A 23,174-nucleotide genomic window follows, 5' to 3' on the forward strand; every position below is an offset into this window, starting at 1 on the left:
GTTTTCTTCCAGTCTGAGTCATACCCCATCCTGACAGACAGTCTCTGGGGTTGCAGATATTGAACAGACCCCTTGTTGATCTGGGCTGTTGAGAAGCAAGCAGACGAGGGCATGCAGAACAGACACCCACCGTTCGTTAATGTGCACATCCTGTTTAGAAGGCAGTTCGCCCTGGAGACCAGACGTCGGTATCCTAGCAGGAGTGCAGAGAAGACGCGTATTTGCCCTGCAAGCCTTTTGTCGGGGAAGAGCTGTTTGCATGGATCGTGTTATTGAGTTGGAGAAAACATGCAGGGGCATGTCTGACTGGCTTCTCCAGGCTCTGATGGTTTTTCTATCCAGAAGTCATTGGTTGGTCAGTGGCAGCTCAGCGCATACAGGTGTGGAGATTGTGTCCTGAGAGTTGATGGTTCAAATCCCCACATCATCCATCAAAATACAGGGTAAAGTAAGGGTAGAAAATGCCCTTGTTCTACCTCAGAGTTGCTACTGACTGCTCATTAGTTTAAGATTGGTGAAACACGTGAAAGCTATCAAATGGAGAAAATAAAGTACTTTATTAGTCCCATTGGGAAATTCTGTAAGCATTGCATCGGCACAAAACAGGTTTTAGCTTCAGAGCTCAGACCTTCCAATTTGTCTTTTGTATCAGAATCATGGACACAGTTTGTTTGATCAAAATATGAAAGGAGTAAACGTATGATTGGAAAATACAAGAACCTGTGTTGCTCAGAGAGAATGTACAGCCTTTTAAATAACATGTGTTTTCTTTATTTACTTTCCTCAGTTCATATTTTTCTATTGCCTTAGCTCAAACTTTGGCTAAATTTTGACATTTAACAAATGTGAGACTGCTACATGTTGCATCAACAGCAGCTTCACAGCCAATATCCACAAACAGACTTAGTTACTGGCGCCACCTAGAGGCCAATCATTGACAGTGACACAAGCACCTCAAACAAAATACTGGAATTACAGAAGCAGCAACGATCACAACATCACAGAGTTACAGTTTTACTAGTGTTGTAAGTCATTAATTTTCCTATGTTGGTTCAAAAGCTTTCCTTACATTCTCTGCATCTTAACAGATTCCGCTGCAGCTCTCTTTAACTTCTTTTTTGTTTTCAGGAGCCAGTATACAGTGAAGCTCATGCCAAGTACACTTCCAAGAAATAATACAAAGAGGACATAAAGTGCAACTTCAGCATCCTGAGATGAAAGCTCCAGACCCAAGAAGTCCATTATGCTCAGGGGCAGAATGGGGACGGCTGTATTTGTGATGGTGGGAGCACTTGTAGCTGTTGACAGAGAGAAAGAATAAACAAGGAAAACTTAATTTTTTTCCTTCTAACCTTAAATAAGTTCCCTCACTCTCTGAAATTAAAATCTAGAGGAGGTTTTTTCCTCCTAAATTCTATAGTGATTACACTTTTTTTAAATCAAGGGACTCAGCTTTACATTACCTTCAGGTTCAGGGTTCAAACACTCATGGGGCCCGAGGGCTGGGTCTGGGAAACCATTGCAGGTGATGATGGAGGAGTAGCGAGAAGCTGAGTTTTTTGGGATGCGGGGCAAGTTGGTGTCAGAGCGATTCACATAGAAAAGTCCAAATCGCTCAGCGTAGCCTCCAGCCCACTCAAAGTTGTCCATTAATGACCAGGCTGTATAGCCTCTCAGATCAACTTCATCCAGAACATGAGCTGAAAGAGCCAAAGTAATGGTTACATGTAACAGGCATGTACGTACCCTAAAAACCAAGACATAACTAGGTTGTAGGATGATGTTTTGATGTTCACTTCCTTGTGGTAATAACAACTCTCTTATTAATCTGTCTTATTTACCTGTACATTTAAAGGACAGATATGCAAAATGAAATTTAATTTAGTTCCACTATCTTTTCTCAATTTTACAAAAGAAATAAAATTCCCATAAGTCCATCAAATCCTTGATTTTTATTGGCTGCAGTACCTTTCAGGGCCTGGTTAATGTAGCTTTCATAGTAGTGCGTTCTGTGGATGTCATTCAAGTCAACTGGTCCTCGTTCTGAGACCCCATTCTCTGTGACATAGATGGGTGGGTTTCCATACTCATCCTTGATAAACTTGAGGATTTTTCTAAATCCAAATGGAGTGATCTTTAGCCAGAATGAGCCAGTTTCAATCCAGGTGCGATCATGGGTGACTCGAAGACCTCTGGACATTGGAATGGACATACATTTAGCATCAGTAAAATACGTCATATATATTTCCACATCTACTTTGTGTGATCACTTACACAAAACATGATTTAATTGTGGGTTTAATCCACTCATGTGTCATATGGTACAAAAAAGGCACCCAGTTTTTTTTAAAACTCCAACACACCTGTCACCTTCGTAATCTTGCTGATTTCCCAGACTGAATGGGTATACAAGAACTGAGCAGTAATGGTTGAAGCCAAAGTAATCATGAGTCCCTTTGATTCTCTTGATTTCCTCAGGGGTGAACTCAGGAAGCCTACATTAGAAAGAAGAATCTTTTTCAAAACACACTTCAGGATTTCTCCTCAAACATTAAAAATGTACTCTAATGTTTATCTGTCACTTACTGTGCACACTTCTATAAGCAATTCATTTTACAATACTGAACCGGATCATCAACAAAACTAGCATATCATGACAGAATGCATTTATTGACTAAGTGTTCAACACCAAGAACATAGCAAATGTGTGTCTGTGACATCATATTGTGTATTAGAACAAAGTATTTTCTATGCTCAAGATGGCATCAGTGTTTCTCATTTACCTCGACTGAGGCAGACCCGCAGCAAGGCTTCTTTCCCGAACGATTGTTTTCATTATTTCAGGATAATCACCGTTGAAAATGGGATGGGCAAACCAGCCAATGAAGAACTGCAGCATATATTAAATATTACAAGATTTCACCCAAAATCAGTTCAGTTCAAAATCTCATCCTTTTGTCATGCTTTAATTTATCTGACTCTATCTGAATTTTTTTCTGCATCTGGTGAACTGGTGAGGTTAAAAAACTGTATAAACTCATCAGCTCTAGTGTTTACATTTATTTGTCTACCTGCAAGTAGCGCATGGTTGCATCCACATCTTCCTGCTTATACGGGTTCCTTGGCTCTGCCCAATCAGAGTTGATGGTAATGGAGATGAGACCACCCTGAGTTGCTCGATACTTGTCATTGTAGAGATGCCAGGCCTCAGCATGGGCCTTGATCAGGTTGTGAGCTGCAATATACTGCTTACGCACAACGCCTGAAATATTTGAGGTATTATTCACAGTTGCCATTCATCATCATACAGTGTAAAGATTTCAAATACCTTTTTTGTGGTTTAAAATGATGATCTAAAAGTTATGTTTTAAAAAAATGTTTTCTGAAACACTTTCTGTGAAGTAATTAAGTATTTGATTTCTTCTACCTTTACACATATAGACCATGATCAGCCATACAAAAATATCTATACTTTGTGCTAAAAACTTGTCAGTATTAGTAGAAGTATCTCAAAATGTTTCTTTTTTATCACCTGGAGCAAAAGTACCATATCCATAGCCAAGGTTGGCCACAATATATGGTTCATTTAGTGTGATCCAGAACTTCACTCTGCTTCCAAATTGACTGAATAAAACATCTGCATAATCTCTGAATCTCTGGACAATGGTTTCATTCTCCCAGCCACCAACTCTCTGTAGAGCCTGGGGGAGGTCCCAGTGGTACAGGGTTACCTGAAAAACAGAGGACAAGAGATTTATATGACAATACTGTATACCTTCTGGGGCCAAATAGTATTTTATGAGGTAGAAGTAATTTTTTGAGACAAGCACCACTGTTGTTCATGATAATATCATTAGAAGAGAACAAAGTTACAAATACTGTACTACATATAGGACCTATTAGTGTTTTTTTTAATTACACTGCTTACCTGGGGCTCAATATTGGCAGCTTCCAGGGCGTCGAGTAATCTGTGATAGTAGTTCAGTCCAGCTTCATTGATGTGGTTGTTGGTGCCATCAGGAAGTACTCTGGGCCATGATACAGAGAAGCGATAATGGGTCACCTTCAGCTTCTTCAGCACTTCCACATCCTTGTCAATCTTGTTGTAACTATCACAAGCGATGTCGCCATTTTCACCGTTGTGCGTCCTCAAAGGAGTATGGGCAAACTTGTCCCAGATACTCAGACCTTTACCATGGGCTCTCCAGCTCCCTTCAATCTGAAATGAAAGTTTGTGTGTCATCCCTGATAAAAGATATGTTAAACATAACTGACACTCCACCATACCAGTGTGCCACAAGTGTACTCTGCCCTTGCAGAACATTAAATGTTACTTACCTGGTAAGCAGCACTGGCAGTACTCCAGTTAAAACTTTTGGGAAACTCGCCGTAAAGTATCTTCTCATCATCTGGTAATGGGAATCCGTTGTCCTTCATGACTTGGTAGTAATAGTGAGCAGAGCGTTTGGGTGTCCTTGGCCGGTGTGGGTTAGTGAAGTCCACATGGTGTAACCCAAATCCAACTTTGTAACCATTTAGCCACTCAAAAGAATCCATGAGAGAAGTTGCTATGTATCCTTTAACCTTTACACCGTCAAGATCATGAGCTGTGCAAAATATGTTACGACAGAGATGACACAGTTAGGAATAAGACATTGACATTTGCTGAGAGGTAATCAATATTTTATAGTGTATAACTAAATAGAATATGCTGACAGAGTGGTTATGTTACCATGTGTATTTTAGACGCACGTAATCTCATTTAAGGGAACTACAACCACATTTTCACTAGATTTTAAGTGCTTGATCTTTGGTAACTGATGTGCACACTCACCTTTTAGAGCTTCATCAATATAGGTCTTGAAGTAGAATACTCTGTCTATGTCATCAACTGTGGTCCTAATGTCTGTAGCTACTCCATTCTCAGAAATGTAAATCTCTGGATCTCCATACTCCTCCTTGATCCAGTTGAGGAGTCTTCTCAGTCCCCATGCTACAGCTCTCTGGTCACTGATTGCAGTAGTTGGTGAATCTCCTTCCTCTGCTTCTGACACATCTCGGTCATATTCATAGGATGCAGGTTTAAGCGAATTTGCAACATGGCTTACTATCTTTGTAGTGTAATGATTTAAACAGAACATGTCAGCCGTTCCCTGGATGAAACTCTTCTCTTCTTCAGTGAAGGAAGGCAGTCTGGTCTCTGAAAGATCTTGCAGCTCACTTTTGCTTTCCACTTGCCACTTCATTATAATAGGATAGTCACCGTTCTTGAAAATGGGATGTGCAAACCAGCCCAGTTGGAACTGCAGAGCGCGGTCAGCAGCCGCCACTTCACGGGGAACGTTAGCGTCTTTAGGCTCAACCCAATCAGCATTGAGGGCAATGGATATTAAACCACCTTGTGATTTGCGATACTTATCATCATATGTGTGGTAAGCCGTGGCGTGTGCTTTAAGAAGGTTGTGTGCAACTTGGTATGGTGCAGTTCCTGGATTCTTAACATTTGGTGGCATCTGTCCAAGTCCATATCCTGACCATGCAATTGTCTGAGGTTGGTTGAAGGTTATCCAAAATTTCACTCTGTCTCCAAAGGTGGCAAAGCAAAAATCACAAAAGTCATTAAAAATGTTGATCATGTCTACATTTTCCCAGCCACCAATGAGTTGCAAAGCATGAGGGAGGTCCCAGTGGTACAGTGTCACCATGGGAGTGATATTATATGATCTGAGGCCATCAATAAGTCTGTTGTAGTAGTCAACACCTTTCTGGTTCAAAGATGCATGCCGACCGTCAGGAAAGATTCTGGACCAGGACAAAGAGAATCTGTACGACTTCACCTTCAGAGCTCGAAGCATGTAGAGGTCTTCTTCAAGTCTGTGATAGCTGTCACAGGCCACATTTCCATTTGCATCTTCAGGAATACCTGGAGGTCTGATGATGTCCCAGATGCTGGGCCCCTTTCCATCAGCATTCCAGCCACCTTCAATTTGGTAAGCAGAAGACGATACTCCCCAACTGAATCCTTGTGGGAAAGTGCCATAGTGGTAGAGTTTTCTCTGAAAATTGTTTTGACCAGAGAATTTCTCCCAAACACTTTTGGCTTGAGATGGGACTGTGGAAGGTGGCATTGAGGAAAGTTTATTTGACGCTATGTTTTTCAGTTCTGGCATATGAAAGAACATTTTTGAAGGGGCAAAACCATTTTTTTCAATAATTTCGGAGTAAAAGTAGGCAGACTGTTTTGGAGTCCTGGGTCTATCAGGTGAGTCAAAGTTGACATGATGCAATCCAAAACGTTCACTGTAGCCTTGCGGACCTTCAAAGCCATCTACAAGTGACTGGACAGTAAACCGCTGCACATTCACGCCATCCAAATGTATAGCTGTTGAGAGAGCAAAAAAATTCAACCACACCTAATTAACATGATACTCATGCTGAATCTTAAAAAGAAATACACACCTTCATATTTACAAGATGTAATTCACAATAACATATACAAGAAGAAATGATGTGGCTGTCCTTACTAATGACTAATTTGTAATGTAATATCCAATGGTTGTGGCAAAAGCCTAGTCTCATGTATGGATGTGAAATTTGTTTACATAAACAACTAATTAACACCATACCTTTCAGAGCCTCATTGATGTAATTCTTCATGTACTCTATTCGATGAATGTCATTTAGAGTGTCCCCAGTGTACTCAGTAGGCATACCATTCCCAGTTATATAAATAGGCACTTTGGTAACTTTCAGGTATTCTGTGGAAATGTAGTTTAGAAGTCTCCGAAGACCCCAAGGTGCAGAAAAGATCCAGTCAGAAGCTGTCGAGTTCCATGAAGGGTCCACGTGTGTCTGGAAGTCAGCCACACCCTGAGGACCAGGGCTGCAGCCCCCATCACTGCTGTTGACCAGCCGGGAGGTATAGTGGTTCAATCCCAAAAAGTCAGCTGTTCCACGTATCCTCTGGCTCTCTTCAGGAGTGAAAACTGGAAGTCTTGCAGGCTCAGACACGGGGCACTCATTTCGTTTCTGTTCTATTTGAGCCTTGAGTGTTGCAGGATAATCTCCATCCACAAATATGGGATGTGCAAACCAGCCCAGCATGAACTGCAGGTAGCGATTTGCAGCTGCTGTGTCTTCAGGTTTGGAAGGATCCATGGGCTCTGCCCAGTCTGAATTCAGTGCAATGCCTACTTTCCCTCCTTGTGTTTTCCTGTACTTGTCATTGTAGACATGCCAGGCCTCAGCATGAGATTTGAGTATATTGTGAGTCACCTGAAGATCCAAAATACATGGTGAGCTAAATTTCTTAAAATGACAATGAATCAATAAATATTTGCATCATGGTAAGGGTCTCACCTGATAGGAGGCAACCACATAGTCTTTCACACCAGGAGGATGCTCACCAGTGCCATACCCAGCATGGCTCACCACCCAGGGGCTGCTGAATGTGTTCCATGTCTTGACCCGATCTCCAAACCTGGAGAAGCAGAAGTCTGCGTAGTCCTTGAAGGCTTCAACAATGGAATTGTTGGTCCATCCACCAGACTCCTGGAGTGACTGGGGCAGATCCCAGTGGTATAGAGTGACAACAGGATGTATGCCAGACTCAATGAGGGCATTGATTAGTTTGTCATAATAGAGTGCACCTTTTTCTGACTGGCTGCCCTGATGACCTGAGGGGAAAATTCGGGCCCAGGAGATGGAAAACTGATAGGTGTTGACTTGAAGACCTCGCAGGAGGTAGACATCATAATCGACCTTGTGGTAACCGTCACAAGCTAAATCAGCTGTTTGATTTTCAAAGGCTAGGCCCTCATGACCGAATCGATCCCAGATGGTCTCTCCCTTCCCATCCTCTAACCAGCCTCCTTCAACCTTGAAGGACTCACTGGAGGTGGCCCACTGGAAGTCAACAGGAAAGGACTCTTTCAGGAAGACATCTCGCTCAGATGAGGTCATCCTGGCAAAATTGCTCCAAGTTTTGCAGTAGTTTGTTGAACACGACGACATCTGAACATTGTTTCTGTTTTTGTCATTTGTGAGGTAAGATAAAAGGAACAAGATGTTGAAAATAAAATTAGATGGGATCTTGAGGAGAAATCCAACATTTTTTTGGCATAGACAAAAATGTATGTAAGATACATTAGAGGTGGAACCAAGCTGGCAAAATATAATTTTGTGTTCACATATGCTGCATTAGTTCAGTGGTTCCCAATTTTTTTAAGTTAGACCATCTTATTGTGAAAAATATTATCAGAAATAAGACACATAAAACTTAGTCATTATATATTGTTGATTAAATGCTTGTCATACCTTTCAGGAAGATGTAACAAATCAACCACGTCAAATCCAAGAACATTGTCATCTCCATTGCTCAGTGCTGTAAAAATGTAAGAATATATCAATTAAGTCATGTACCTTATACTTTGCTATAAAGTTAAAATCCTTGAATCTCTGATGCTACGCTTTCTTGCATGACAATTAAATCCAGTCTATGTCAGGTATAAATAAAAAATAATTGGCTGCAAAAGACTATTACATCCCTGACACATTCACAATAAATCATAATAGCTATATTTTTGAAAAGTATCTAAATTGATCTGTGGATAATCTGATCTGATCTGTTTGAAGAATGCTTATGATTCACTGTAAACAAGCAATAGTATTTCACTTCTCTAAGGTGTTGCCTTTCCACTGATAATGTAGATTACCTTTTAAGAATGTGGTATCTGACAGGAGCTGAGAAGGAGAACAGTCCTTGATGTCCACCTCATAAAAGAGAATGGGTTTGTCTCCACATGTTGCCTTCAAGAAGATAGAAACGCTCAATACAAGTGCATGTGACAGAATTCCCAGAATAAATTTTATTCTAATTATATACTGCAACTGATTATCTGCAGAAGTGACAATTGTTAGCTGAATTTTTGAATAAATTCCCACATACCAAAATATTTTGCAGTTCCTCAGCCAGGTTTTGTCCAGTGGTGCAGTCATATTGAATTTTAATAGAGAGGAAATCTGAATATTTCTGAAACAGAGAAACATGTGCTAGTATAGCTGGATGTGGGAGGCATATTATTTTTCCCTTGTGCATATAAAACTTTTTCTTTAAATGATCTGCTTATGCCCTGTGTGATCATGTAGTCTCACCAGTTGTTGAGTGTTGCAGATGAATGGGGCTTTACTGGCCTTCACTCCGGCTGATACCCCTCCATCTGAAAAATATGACAAGATAATTATATACTTTTCTGCTCCTTTAGGACATTGACAACACATTTCCCCTTGTATAACCCTACTCCCTTATCATGATCTTTGGAACATATGGTGTACAGACATGGAAATCATTATCAAACATTGCCATGATTAGATCTAATCTGTATGTTTGGGAGACACCCATAATGAAATGAATTTCTCCTTTGAAGACAATAAAATTTATCAATCAGTGTGACCGATAAAGCTGCCAGAAAACCGGATAACAAGAAAAGAAAAGAAATATCACTTTCAAAATATGATTATAAGCTTAACTATCTTGTTTGTTCACTCAAGGTCATCATAAGTAAGCAGTGGAATAAAAGACTGTCCATATTTATCTCTTTTTTTCTAAGTGTGGCACTAATTTTCTGCCATTATATACACATTTTATGCAAGAAATCATCAGTCTTCAACTTTTTCAGGGACCACGTATGATGGGATGAACTGTGGATCTCCTACCTCTCCTGGGAAACAGCTGATGGTAACGGTGGTAGATTTTGGTGTGTGCATCAAGAGCATTTTGCAACTGAGCATCACTCAGCTCATCCAAGTTGCTCAGTGTCACCCATGAGTGCGCCAGCTCTCCAAACACCTGGAAGGCAAACTCAGCATACTGCCGAAATATTTTAGCTACCTCCTGGCTCTCCCAGCCTCCATGACTTGAGCTCAGAGTGTCTGGCACGGTGGATCCGTGAAGCACAATCAGGGGCTGAAGGCCCACCTCCAGCAACTGTTTCAGCAGAGTCTGATAACAGGTAACCACAGCCTGCTGGGCTTCACTGGAGAGGGCTGAAGGTAGAAATTGATCCCATGACAGCGGTACTTTGAAGTGGGTCACTCCTCTGCTCTGGAGGTACTCAAAGTACTGTTTGGAGCCTGGAGGTATGGGATGACTGCAGTCAAAAGTGTCCAACACTGTTCCTTCAGACGGTTTGCCATTCAAATGCTTCACCATGGTCATGGGACCTGCAAGAAACATGGCTGGATGTTGATCCTCATGTTTCTGGCACATGCACCCGTACAAAGTGATCAAATACAGACAGAAAAGTCTCCCCTGTAATGCCATGTTGTCCAAGTGTGGGGAACTGATTGAGCCACTAGATGGTTAACCTTTTATAGGAGCATTCAAGCTGTTTACAAGCTTGAACTTTTGGCCAAACCAGGGTTTCATAAGTGGCAGCACTGAATGCAGGGGTGACTACTGCTATGATGTTTTATGGTGTGTTTGGTAAGACTGGTCACAACCTTGAATGCTTCTGATAACCTATGAAAGATCAAACAGCAAGCAAAGATTTATGGTGCAGGGTTAAAAAAAAAAAAAAAAACAAAGCATAAAAATGGCTGCCTTAATTTTATTAAGGCAGCTATTGATTTACTAAGTTGTATTAGTTTCCATAGAAAAATTCATTACATAATGTAATATCTGTGAGTTAACTTCATATAACCAAAAATACTCAAATAATCAAAAATAAGCATGTTACGTCTTAATAGTTGAAAAAGGGATCTTATATTGTGCTTTGAATTTGACTTGTATTATAATGTCCAATGGTGTGACAAAAGTATGGATTGAATATTAATAAAAATTTGATTAGATCACCATTCAATGTGCTACAGATGCTCAATCTGTCAAGTATAAACTGCACTGAACAAAAGTATAAATGCAGTGAATTTGCACACATTTCTCCGGAGCTGAGATGAAAGATCTAAGATTTTATTCTTTGCCCACAAAGAGCTTATTTCTTTTTCTCTTCGTTGAAATCCATGTTATCCAACACTTGATTTTGGTAAAGAAGAAGCGTTAGGTGACTTGTGTTAACTAATGCTTCTTCTTTGCATTAAACAGTATGATTATTGCACTGCTGTGGATCTGGTCACAATAAAAGTTGACTCTAAAATGTACAGCTTTATCTTGAGAAAATAAATTTATGAGACATTACAATTTAGCATGACGGTCATCGTTAAATAACTCTGGGTGTGGTGATAATAACTTCAACGGATATCATGATGCCTGTCACATGCTTTAGTTGGTAAGGAATTAAAGGAGAAGGTAGGAAAGATATTCCACTATGCTGTGATTCCTTCTCACTCTGCATTTCCCCTTAACAAACTGTTAATATTTTAAGATTAGTTTGGCTGCTAAGATGTATTTCTTACACCTGAGGGTTCAAACTGAATTACATTCAATTATATTTTTACTCACACATTACACACGTTATTATGAAAACATACAACATTTTAAAAAGCATGTTTTGAATTCATACAGTATTTCATGGTGTTCAAACGTGAGTACAAGAGAGGGATGCAGTTATCACCTGACATGTCTGAGTCCAGAGTCTTTCTGACCATATCATATCACACAGCTGCAATAAAATGCTGAAAACGTGCAGTGCTGGGATGTGATATTGATCTTAATTGTGCAACGATGCATTTAGAAGAAAATAACAAAGCTTTAAAGAGTGGATAATATCAGTCCAAACTTTGTAAGCCACAATGAAGTGTTCATTGTGGCTTGCATTTCTGTATGTTTTTTGTCTGAATGGTTGCCAGAGCAGTGAGCTGAATGGACAAGAAGACTTCATGCTTGTTGCAGGCCCTCTGACAAAGCAGCTAGTGAGAAACTCAGGCAGTGCAGTCAATGATGCCTTTGACTGCAGTCATCCCATACCTCCAGGCTCCAAACAGTACTTTGAGTACCTCCAGAGCAGAGGCGTGACCCACTTCAAAGTACCGCTGTCATGGGATCAACTTCACCAACTCTGACAGAGTTGGTGACACTGAGTAACTTGGACAATGTTCTGCATGATAGGTAACTCTTTGGTGCTCCCATTCCTTTCCAAAATATCCTCCAACTTGACAAAAACATTTACGAGCTCTACCATCAGTGATTTCCTGACAGAGGTAAGAAAGACAGACAGAATTTCTGTGTGTGAATTGATATATTAAGTGATATGTTGTTGTTTCAGTATTACTTCTTAGATAACTTTATTCCATTACTTTATGACCAGTAGATCGTATTTTTTTATTGGATCATTTTGTATTTTGTAACTCATCACCCCATGGTTTATGGGGCTGATAATATGTTAATAATCATTTCTATCTCAACAATCAGTCCTTCTGAGATCAATAAAATAATCTATGCATGCATTTCACTGTGTGGCTGTGCATACTTGGCCTTTTTCAAGCTAAACATTTTGACTTGTTGTAGGAACTTCGCATGTGTTTCTAATAATATCAGAAGTTTCTCTGTTCATTTCAAGAGCCCCATTAAACAGGGCATGAAAAATACCAAGACCCTGTAACTGAAACAGTAGAATTCATCTGTCATTAATTTTATTAATCATACCTGTGCTTTGTCAAAATATCCTCAGTGATAAAAGGTCTATTTATGTTTAGCTGGAAGCATAACATAAATAGACCTTAAAAGCAATGTGTAAATGTGTAGTTTACACATTTACACATTGCATAAAGAGCGCCTTCATACCTTCATATTTACAGGGAGACGTCTGTCGATTGGGCTGAGAGCCAGTGATGTTGCTATCCTTCCCGATCAAAGGTTCAACACCAGTAAGCTGCATCTTCTGTTCTCTTATGTATGTTGTAAACATAAATAAACCACAGTTAATGATGGTTTACTGATGCATTCAACTTCTGGGTAGTTTTCATTTTTTACACATGTCCGCAAAAACGTGATTATTCTCGGGGCAAGGTCCTGGTGGAGCTTTATTTTACATGATTAATTCAGCTTGCTCCAAAGTATGTTGTCAGCTCTTTAAAATGTTTATGCCTTTCCTTATCTTAGCTCTGATAATAAGTGCTCAAAGATTACATGTCAGCAACTTGTTGTCCATGTCTGTCTCTGATCTCTGAAATTTCTGATTTTCTTTAACTCAATTATATTATATTATATATATTATATATATATTAATTCAATGTATTAAATCTCTATTATATAACATCTTATCCTGTTATCCAGTGTGAGGTTTTGCCCTGGGACCGACTGTTGTTGTTGTTGTTGTTGTTGTTTACACACCTGTGTCTTGAGATAACTGTGTTATGAATTGGCACTTTAAATAAAATTGAATTGAATTGAATTGAAGAAATATAGACAAAGAAAGCGTAATGACAACAATACAACAATATCTGACAATAAAAAGAAAAAATAAAATAGAGTGTAAGTTTTCCATTTAACCCTAGAACACTAACGTCGGGTGATTTTCACCCACACAATTTTGAAGTGATCGAATTTTACAACCAAATGAAGGGATGTGTTGATACTTTCGACCAAATGTGTGCTCAGTACAGCTGTGAAAGGAAAACCAAGAGGTGGCCACTGTGTGTCCTATATGGCATGATGAACACTGGTGTGATAAACTGTATTTTATCCGAGATATTATATCGGGTAAAATATACCCAACGTTAGTGATGGTGTTACTAATTTTAACGTTAGTGTTCTAGGGTTAATGTCATAAAAGAATTTCACTATGATCAAAATGAAAACTGTCTTTTGTGGTGTATGGATCAATGTGTTAATTGCCTATGGCAATAAAACTTCACTTGTTTTTCATTTAGAGACATAAGTGTGATGATGATTTTTAAATCAAAACTTAAGACACACTTTTTTAGATTGGCCTTTTATTCCGACTAGGTATACACTTCATGTGTACTCACTCTGCCTGCTGCATCTTATACATTTCTGGAAGGTTTTTAACACTACAGCACTTTTATTTTCTTTTATTTATTTTCTTTTTATTGTATTTAAATTGTATTTTAATTGTATTTTAGTTGTATTTTAATTTTAACTGCACTTATTTATCTATGTACCTGTTATGTATTGTTTCTAGAGCTTTGTTGTAAAGCACTTTGGGTACCGTCTGGCTATTGTAAAGGGCTATATAAATAAACTTGATTTGATTTGATTTGATTTGATGATGCTCTGTTGTATTTCCTGTTCTGAACAGATGGATTTCTTGTCAGTGCACATTGAGTACAACTGTGCCTCTGCATCAAATTTTGCAAAGAAACTGAGCAGCTTAAGGGTAAACATTACACTAAACATTAAGTGTTTATTTTTTTCACTTTGGATTTTAAACAATGAAGGATGAAAGCATGTCAAAGTTAACCTGTTTGATCAAAGCACATGACAGATGTTCCCTCTGAAAAGGTATTTTGCCATTTCAAAGCTTTGTCTCCAAGGCACATTTCAAAACTGAATGTAGATCACTGTGCTCCAACACAAATAATTAAGAACCGCTTGTATTGTCAGACTGTTACTTATGTATTGTCCTGTACAAACACACGCAGTTATTGATTGGGGATTTTAACGACTGAATCACCAAGGTGAAGTTGAGACTCTCCATCATTTCAATTTATTGTAACCATTTCAGTTTGTTTTACAATTACGTCCTCAGTCTTCACAGTCAGCCCACACACTGTGCCCTTGTTCTACCTCAGAGTTGCTACTGACTGCTCATTAGTTTAAGATTGATGATACACACGCTATCAAATGAATTAAAAAAGTACTTTATTAGTCCCATTGGGAAATTCTGTAAGCATTGCATCAGCACAAAACAGGTTTTAGCTTCAGAGCTCAGACCTTCCAATTTGTCTTTTGTATCAGAACCATGGACACAGTTTGTTTGATCAAAATATGAAAGGAGTAAAGGTATGATTGGAAAATACAAGAACCTGTGTTGCTCAGAGTGAATGTACAGCCTTTTAAATAACATGTGTTTTCTTTATTTACTTTCCTCAGTTCATATTTTTCTATTGCCTTAGCTCAAACTTTGGCTAAATTTTGATATTTAACAAATGTGAGACTGCTACATGTTGCATCAACAGCAGCTTCACAGCCAATATCCACAAACAGACTTAGTTACTGGCGCCACCTAGAGGCCAATCATTGACAGTGACACAAGCACCTCAAACAAAATACTGGAATTACAGAAGCAGCAACGATCACAACATCACAGAGTTACAGTTTTACGAGTGTTGTAAGTCATTAACTTTCCTATGTTGGTTCAAAAGCTTTCCTTACATTCTCTGCATCTTAACAGATTCCGCTGCAGCTCTCTTTAACTTCTTTTTTGTTTTCAGGAACCAGTATACAGTGAAGCTCATGCCAAGTACACTTCCAAGAAATAATACAAAGAGGACATAAAGCGCAACTTCAGCATCCTGAGATGAAAGCTCCAGACCCAAGAAGTCCACTATGCTCAGGGGCAGAATGGGAACGACTGTATTTGTGATGGCGGGAGCACTTGTAGCTGTTGACAGAGAGAAAGAATAAACAAGGAAAACTTTTTTTAATTATTATTTTTTCCTTCTAACCTTAAATAAGTTCCCTCACTCTCTGAAATTAAAATCTAGAGGAGGTTTTTTCCTCCTAAATTCTATAGTGATTACACTTTCTTTAAATTGAGGGACTCAGCTTTACATTACCTTCAGGTTCAGGGTTCAAACACTCATGGGGCCCGAGGGCTGGGTCTGGGAAACCATTGCAGGTGATGATGGAGGTGTAGCGAGAAGCTGAGTTTTTTGGGATGCGGGGCAAGTTGATGTCAGAGCGATTCACATAGAAAAGTCCAAATCGCTCAGAGTAGCCTGCAGCCCACTCAAAGTTGTCCATTAATGACCAGGCTGTATAGCCTCTCAGATCAACTCCATCCAGAACATGAGCTGAAAGAGCCAAAGTAATGGTTACATGTAACAGGCATGTACATACGCTAAAAAAAAATAACTAGGTTGTAGGATGATGTTTTGATGTTCACTTCCTTGTGGTAATAACAACTCTCTTATTAATCTCTCTTATTTACCTGTACATTTAAAGGACAGATATGCAAAATGAAATTTAATTTAGTTCCACTATCTTTTCTCAATTTTACAAAAGAAATAAAATTCCCATAAGTCCATCAAATCCTTGATTTTTATTGGCTGCAGTACCTTTCAGGGCCTGGTTAATGTAGCTTTCATAGTAGTGCGTTCTGTGGATGTCATTCAAGTCAACTGGTCCTCGTTCTGAGACCCCATTCTCTGTGACATAGATGGGTGGGTTTCCATACTCATCCTTGATAAACTTGAGGATTTTTCTAAATCCAAATGGAGTGATCTTTAGCCAGAATGAGCCAGTTTCAATCCAGGTGCGATCATGGGCGGCTCGAAGACCCCTGGACATTGGAATGGACATACATTTAGCATCAGTAAAATACGTCATATATATTTCCAGATCTATTTTGTGTGATCACTTACACAAACTATGATTTAATTGTGGGTTTAATCCACTCATGTGCCGTATGGTACAAAAAAGGCACCTACTTCCAGCCTACCTGTCACCTTCGTAATCTTGCTGATTTCCCAGACTGAATGGGTATATAAGAACTGAGCAGTAATGGTTGAAGCCAAAGTAATCATGAGTCCCTTTGATTCTCTTGATTTCCTCAGGGGTGAACTCAGGAAGCCTACATTAGAAAGAAGAATCTTTTTCAAAACACACTTCGGGATTTCTCCTCAAACATTAAAAATGTACTCTAATGTTTATCTGTCACTTACTGTGCATACTTCTATAAGCAATTAATTTTACAATACTGAACCGGATCATCAACAAAACTAGCATATCATGACAGAATGCATTTATTGACTAAGTGTTCAACACCAAGAACATAGCAAATGTGTGTCTGTGACATCATATTGTGTATTAGAACAAAGTATTTTCTATGCTCAAGATGGCATCAGTGTTTCTCATTTACCTCGACTGAGGCAGACCCGCAGCAAGGCTTCTTTCCCGAACGATTGTTTTCATTATTTCAGGATAATCACCGTTGAAAATGGGATGGGCAAACCAGCCAATGAAGAACTGCAGCATATATTAAATGTTATAGGATTTCACCCAAAATCAGTTCAATCTTTCAAGCTTTCGTCGTGCTTTAATTTATCTGACTCTATCTGAATTTTTTTCTGCATCTGGTGAACTGGTGAGGTTAAAAAACTGTATAAACTCATCAGCTCTAGTGTTTACATTTATTTGTCTACCTGCAAGTAGCGCATGGTTGCATCCACATCTTCCTGCTTATACGGGTTCCTTGGCTCTGCCCAATCAGAGTTGATGGTAATGGAGATGAGACCACCCTGAGTTGCTCGATACTTGTCATTGTAGAGATGCCAGGCCTCAGCATGGGCCTTGATCAGGTTGTGAGCTGCAATATACTGCTTACCCCCAATGCCTGAAATATTTGAGGTATTATTCACAGTTGCCATTTCTTCATCATACAGTGTAAAGATTTCAAATACTTTTTTTGTGGTTTAAAATGATGATCTAAAAGTTATGTTTAAAAAAAATGTTTTCTGAAACACTTTCAATGAAGTAATTACTCAAAAGGCAATTATTCATTAATATCTAGTTTTGATCGTTTTTAAAAGAAGACAAATACTCTGATCAGTAACAAAAAGATTTGTTTAAAAAAAAAAATATTTAGTTTTCCTTGACAACATTTTAAGTTTATCTATCTAAAAAAGGTATATGAACCTTTTTATTTACTAAAGACGTTTCCTGGTTTTGGACACCAGCAAAACACAAAGTGGTTGATTTTTTCTACCTTTACACATATGAGGTGAGCCATACAAAAATATCTATACTTTGAGCTAAAATCTTGTCAGTTTTCATAGAAGTATCTCAAAATAAATTTGTTTCATCACCTGGAGCAAAACTACCATATCCATAGCCAAGGTTGGCCACAATATATGGTTCATTTAGTGTGATCCAGAACTTCACTTTACTTCCAAATTGACTGAATAAAACATCTGCATAATCTCTGAATCTCTGGACAATGGTTTCATTCTCCCAGCCACCAACTCTCTGTAGAGCCTCGGGGAGGTCCCAGTGGTATAGGGTCACCTTAAAAACAGAGGACAACAGATTTACATGACAGTACTGCATACCTTCTGGTGCCAAATAGTATTTTATGAAGGCAAAAGTAATTTTTCGAGACAAGCACTACTGTTGTTCATGATAATATCATTAGAAGTGATAAAAATCAAAAATGTTTTACTACTATACGACATACCTGGGGCTCAATATTGGCAGCTTCCAGGGCGTTGAGTAATCTGTGATAGTAGTTCAGTCCAGCTTCATTGATGTGGTTGTTGGTGCCATCAGGAAGTACTCTGGGCCATGATACAGAGAAGCGATAATGGGTCACCTTCAGCTTCTTCAGCACTTCCACATCCTCGTCAATCTTGTTGTAACTATCACAAGCGACGTCGCCATTGTCACCGTTGTCTGTCCTTGAAGGAGTGTGGGAAAACGTGTCCCAGATACTCAGTCCTTTACCATGGGCTCTCCAGCTCCCTTCAATCTGAAATGAAAGTTTGTGTTTCATCCCTGATAAAAGATATGTTAAACATAACTGACACTCCACCATACCAGTGTGCCACAAGTGTACTCTGCCGTTGCAGAACATTAAATGTTGCTTACCTGGAAAGCAGCACTGGCAGTGCTCCAGTTAAAATATTTGGGAAACTCTCCGTAAAGTATCTTCTCATCATCTGGTAATGGGAATCCGTTGTCCTTCATGACTTGGTAGTAATAGTGAGCAGAGAGTTTGGGTGTCCTTGGCCGGTGTGGGTTAGTGAAGTCCACATGGTGTAGCCCAAATCCTATTCTGTACCCACTGAGCCACTCAAAAGAATCCATGAGAGAAGTTGCTATGTATCCTTTAACCTTTACACCGTCAAGATCATGAGCTGTGCAAAATATGTTACGACAGAGATGACACAGTTAGGAATAAGACATTGACATTTGCTGAGAGGTAATCAATATTTTATAGTGTATAACTAAATAGAATATGCTGACAGAGTGGTTATGTTACCATGTGTATTTTAGACGCGCGTAATCTCATTTAAGGGAACTACAACCATATTTTCACTAGATTTTAGCTTTGCCATGCTGGATGAAGGTATCTAACAAACTGTATGTGCTTGATCTTTGGTAACTGATGTGCACACTCACCTTTTAGAGCTTCATCAATATAGGTCTTGTAGTAGAATACTCTGTCTATGTCATCAACTGTGGTCATAATATCTGTAGCTACTCCATTCTCAGAAATGTAAATCTCTGGATCTCCATACTCCTCCTTGATCCAGTTGAGGAGTCTTCTCAGTCCCCATGCTACAGCTCTCTGGTTTCCGATTGCAGTAGTTGGTGAATCTCCGTCCTCTGCTTCTGACACTTCTCTGTCATATTCATAGGATGCAGGGGTAGGCAAACTTGCAACATGGCTTACTATCTTCGTAGTGTAATGATTTAGACAGAACATGTCAGCCGTTCCCTGGATGAAGCTCTTCTCTTCTTCAGTGAAGGAAGGCAGTCTGGTTTCTGAAAGACCTTGTATCACACTTTTGCTTTCCACTTGAAACTTCATTATAATAGGATAGTCACCGTTCTTGAAAATGGGATGTGCAAACCAGCCCAGTTGGAACTGCAGAGCGCGGTCAGCAGCCGCCACTTCACGGGGAACGTTAGCGTCTTTAGGCTCAACCCAATCAGCATTGAGGGCAATGGATATTAAACCACCTTGGGATTTGCGATACTTATCATCATATGTGTGGTAAGCCGTGGCGTGTGCTTTAAGAAGGTTGTGTGCAACTTGGTATGGTGCAGTTCCTGGATTCTTAACAGTTGGTGGCATCTGTCCAAGTCCATATCCTGACCATGCAATTGTTTGAGGTTGGTTGAAGGTTATCCAAAATTTCACTCTGTCTCCAAAGGTGGCAAAGCAAAAATCACAAAAGTCATTAAAAATGTTGATCATTGTTACATTTTCCCAGCCACCAATGATTTGCAAAGCCTGAGGGAGGTCCCAGTGGTACAGTGTCACCATGGGAGTGATATTATATGATCTGAGGCCATCAATAAGTCTGTTGTAGTAGTCAACACCTTTCTGGTTCAGAGATGCACGCTGACCGTCAGGAAAGATTCTGGACCAGGACAAAGAGAATCTGTACGACTTCACCTTCAGAGCTCGAAGCATGTAGAGGTCTTCTTCAAGTCTGTGATAGCTGTCACAGGCCACATCTCCATTTGCATCTTCAGGAATACCTGGAGGTCTCATGGTGTCCCAGATGCTGGGCCCCTTTCCATCAGCATTCCAGCCACCTTCAATCTGGTAAGCAGAAGACGATACTCCCCAACTGAATCCTTGTGGGAAAGTGCCATAGTGGTAGAGTTTTCTCTGAAAATTGCTTTGACCAGAGAATTTCTCCCAAACACTTTTGGCTTGAGATGGGACTGTGGAAGGTGGCATTGAGGAAAGTTTATTTGACGCTATGTTTTTCAGTTCTGGCATATGAAAGAACATTTTTGAGGGGGCAAAACCATTTTTTTCAATAATTTCGGAGTAAAAGTAGGCAGACTGTTTTGGAGTCCTGGGTCTATCAGGTGAGTCAAAGTTGACATGATGCAATCCAAAACGTTCACTGTAGCCTTGCGGACCTTCAAAGCCATCTACAAGTGACTGGACAGTAAACCGCTGCACATTCACGCCATCCAAATGTATAGCTGTTGAGAGAGCAAAAAAAATTCAACCACACCTAATTAACATGATACTCATGCTGAATCTTAAAAAGAAATACACACCTTCATATTTACAAGCTGTAATTCACAATAACATATACAAGAAGAAATGATGTGGCTGTCCTTACTAATGACTAATTTGTAATGTAATATCCAATGGTTGTGGCAAAAGCCTAGTCTCATGTATGGATGTGAAATTTGTTTACATAAACAACTAATTAACACCATACCTTTCAGAGCCTCATTGATGTAATTCTTCATGTACTCTATTCGATGAATGTCATTTAGAGTGTCCCCAGTGTACTCAGTAGGCATACCATTCCCAGTTATATAAATAGGCACTTTGGTAACTTTCAGGTATTCTGTGGAAATGTAGTTCAGAAGTCTCCGAAGACCCCAAGGTGCAGAAAAGATCCAGTCAGAAGCTGTCGAGTTCCATGAAGGGTCCACGTGTGTCTGGAAGTCACCCACACCCTGAGGACCAGGGCTGCAGCCCCCATCACTGCTGTTGACCAGCCGGGAGGTATAGTGGTTCAATCCCAAAAAGTCAGCTGTTCCACGTATCCTCTGGCTCTCTTCAGGAGTGAAAACTGGAAGTCTTGCAGGCTCAGACACGGGGCACTCATTTCGTTTCTGTTCTATTTGAGTCTTGAGTGTTGCAGGATAATCTCCATCCACAAATATGGGATGTGCAAACCAGCCCAGCATGAACTGCAGGTAGCGATTTGCAGCTGCTGTGTCTTCAGGTTTGGAAGGATCCATGGGCTCTGCCCAGTCTGAATTCAGTGCAATGCCTACTTTCCCTCCTTGTGTTTTCCTGTACTTGTCATTGTAGACATGCCAGGCCTCAGCATGAGATTTGAGTATATTGTGAGTCACCTGAAGATCCAAAATACATGGTGAGCTAAATTTCTTAAAATGACAATGAATCAATAAATATTTGCATCATGGTAAGGGTCTCACCTGATAGGAGGCAACCACATAGTCTTTCACACCAGGAGGATGCTCACCAGTGCCATACCCAGCATGGCTCACCACCCAGGGGCTGCTGAATGTGTTCCATGTCTTGACCCGATCTCCAAACCTGGAGAAGCAGAAGTCTGCGTAGTCCTTGAAGGCTTCAACAATGGAATTGTTGGTCCATCCACCAGACTCCTGGAGTGACTGGGGCAGATCCCAGTGGTATAGAGTGACAACAGGATGTATGCCAGACTCAATGAGGGCATTGATTAGTTTGTCATAATAGAGTGCACCTTTCTCTGACTGGCTGCCCAGATGACCTGAGGGGAAAATTCGGGCCCAGGAGATGGAAAACTGATAGGTGTTGACTTGAAGACCTCGCAGGAGGTAGACATCATAATCGACCTTGTGGTAACCGTCACAAGCTAAATCAGCTGTCTGATTTTCAAAGGCTAGGCCCTCATGACCGAAACGATCCCAGATGGTCTCTCCCTTCCCATCCTCTAACCAGCCTCCTTCAACCTTGAAGGACTCACTGGAGGTGGCCCACTGGAAGTCAACAGGAAAGGACTCTTTCAGGAAGACATCTCGCTCAGATGAGGTCATCCTGGCAAAATTGCTCCAAGTTTTGCAGTAGTTTGTTGAACACGACGACATCTGAACATTGTTTCTGTTTTTGTCATTTGTGAGGTAAGATAAAAGGAACAAGATGTTGAAAATAAAATTAGATGGGATCTTGAGGAGAAATCCAACATTTTTTTGGCATAGACAAAAATGTATGTAAGATACATTAGAGGTGGAACCAAGCTGGCAAAATATAATTTTGTGTTCACATATGCTGCATTAGTACAGTGGTTCCCAATTTTTTTAAGTCAGACCATCTTATTGTGAAAAATATTATCAGAAATAAGACACATAAAACTTAGTCATGATATATTGTTGATTAAATGCTTGTCATACCTTTCAGGAAGATGTAACAAATCAACCACGTCAAATCCAAGAACATTGTCATCTCCATTGCTCAGTGCTGTAAAAATGTAAGAATATATCAATTAAGTCATGTACCTTATACTTTGCTTAAGTTAAAATCCTTGAATCTCTGATGCTACGCTTTCTTGCATGACAATTAAATCCAGTCTATGTCAGGTATAAATAAAAAATAATTGGCTGCAAAAGACTATTACATCCCTGACATATTCATAATAAATCATAATAGCTATATTTCTGAAAAGTATCTAAATTGATCCGTGGATAATCTGATCTGATCTGTTTGAAGAATGCTTATGATTCACTGTAAACAAGCAATAGTATTTCACTTCTCTAAGGTGTTGCCTTTCCACTGATAATGTAGATTACCTTTTAAGAATGTGGTATCTGACAGGAGCTGAGAAAGAGA

The 23,174-nt window shown here is 39.7% G+C and overlaps 1 protein-coding gene across 1 annotated transcript; it reads right to left on the reverse strand.

Annotated features, from left to right (window-relative positions):
• Positions 1-540: 540 nt before the first annotated feature.
• On the reverse strand, positions 541-23,161 carry LOC124066810 (lactase-phlorizin hydrolase-like). The gene is made up of 32 exons (XM_046403579.1): positions 23,135-23,161; positions 22,739-22,805; positions 21,782-22,448; positions 21,049-21,697; positions 19,256-20,803; positions 18,722-18,990; positions 18,312-18,602; positions 17,944-18,142; positions 17,281-17,471; positions 16,998-17,104; positions 16,578-16,709; positions 16,195-16,418; positions 15,694-15,930; positions 15,290-15,518; positions 15,174-15,186; positions 9,715-10,258; positions 9,154-9,218; positions 8,948-9,031; positions 8,715-8,808; positions 8,317-8,383; positions 7,360-8,026; positions 6,627-7,275; positions 4,835-6,382; positions 4,339-4,607; positions 3,929-4,219; positions 3,533-3,731; positions 3,072-3,262; positions 2,784-2,890; positions 2,364-2,495; positions 1,969-2,192; positions 1,464-1,700; positions 541-1,298 (listed from the first exon to the last, which is right to left on the reverse strand). The coding sequence occupies exons 3-32, from the start codon at positions 22,433-22,435 to the stop codon at positions 1,066-1,068; spliced, it is 10,344 nt and encodes a 3,447-aa protein (XP_046259535.1). The 5' UTR covers positions 22,436-22,448; positions 22,739-22,805; positions 23,135-23,161; the 3' UTR covers positions 541-1,065.
• Positions 23,162-23,174: the final 13 nt, after the last annotated feature.

The sequence above is a fragment of the Scatophagus argus genome, chromosome 11 (genome assembly GCF_020382885.2).
Source record: "Scatophagus argus isolate fScaArg1 chromosome 11, fScaArg1.pri, whole genome shotgun sequence".
Taxonomy (NCBI): Eukaryota; Metazoa; Chordata; class Actinopteri; family Scatophagidae; genus Scatophagus; species Scatophagus argus.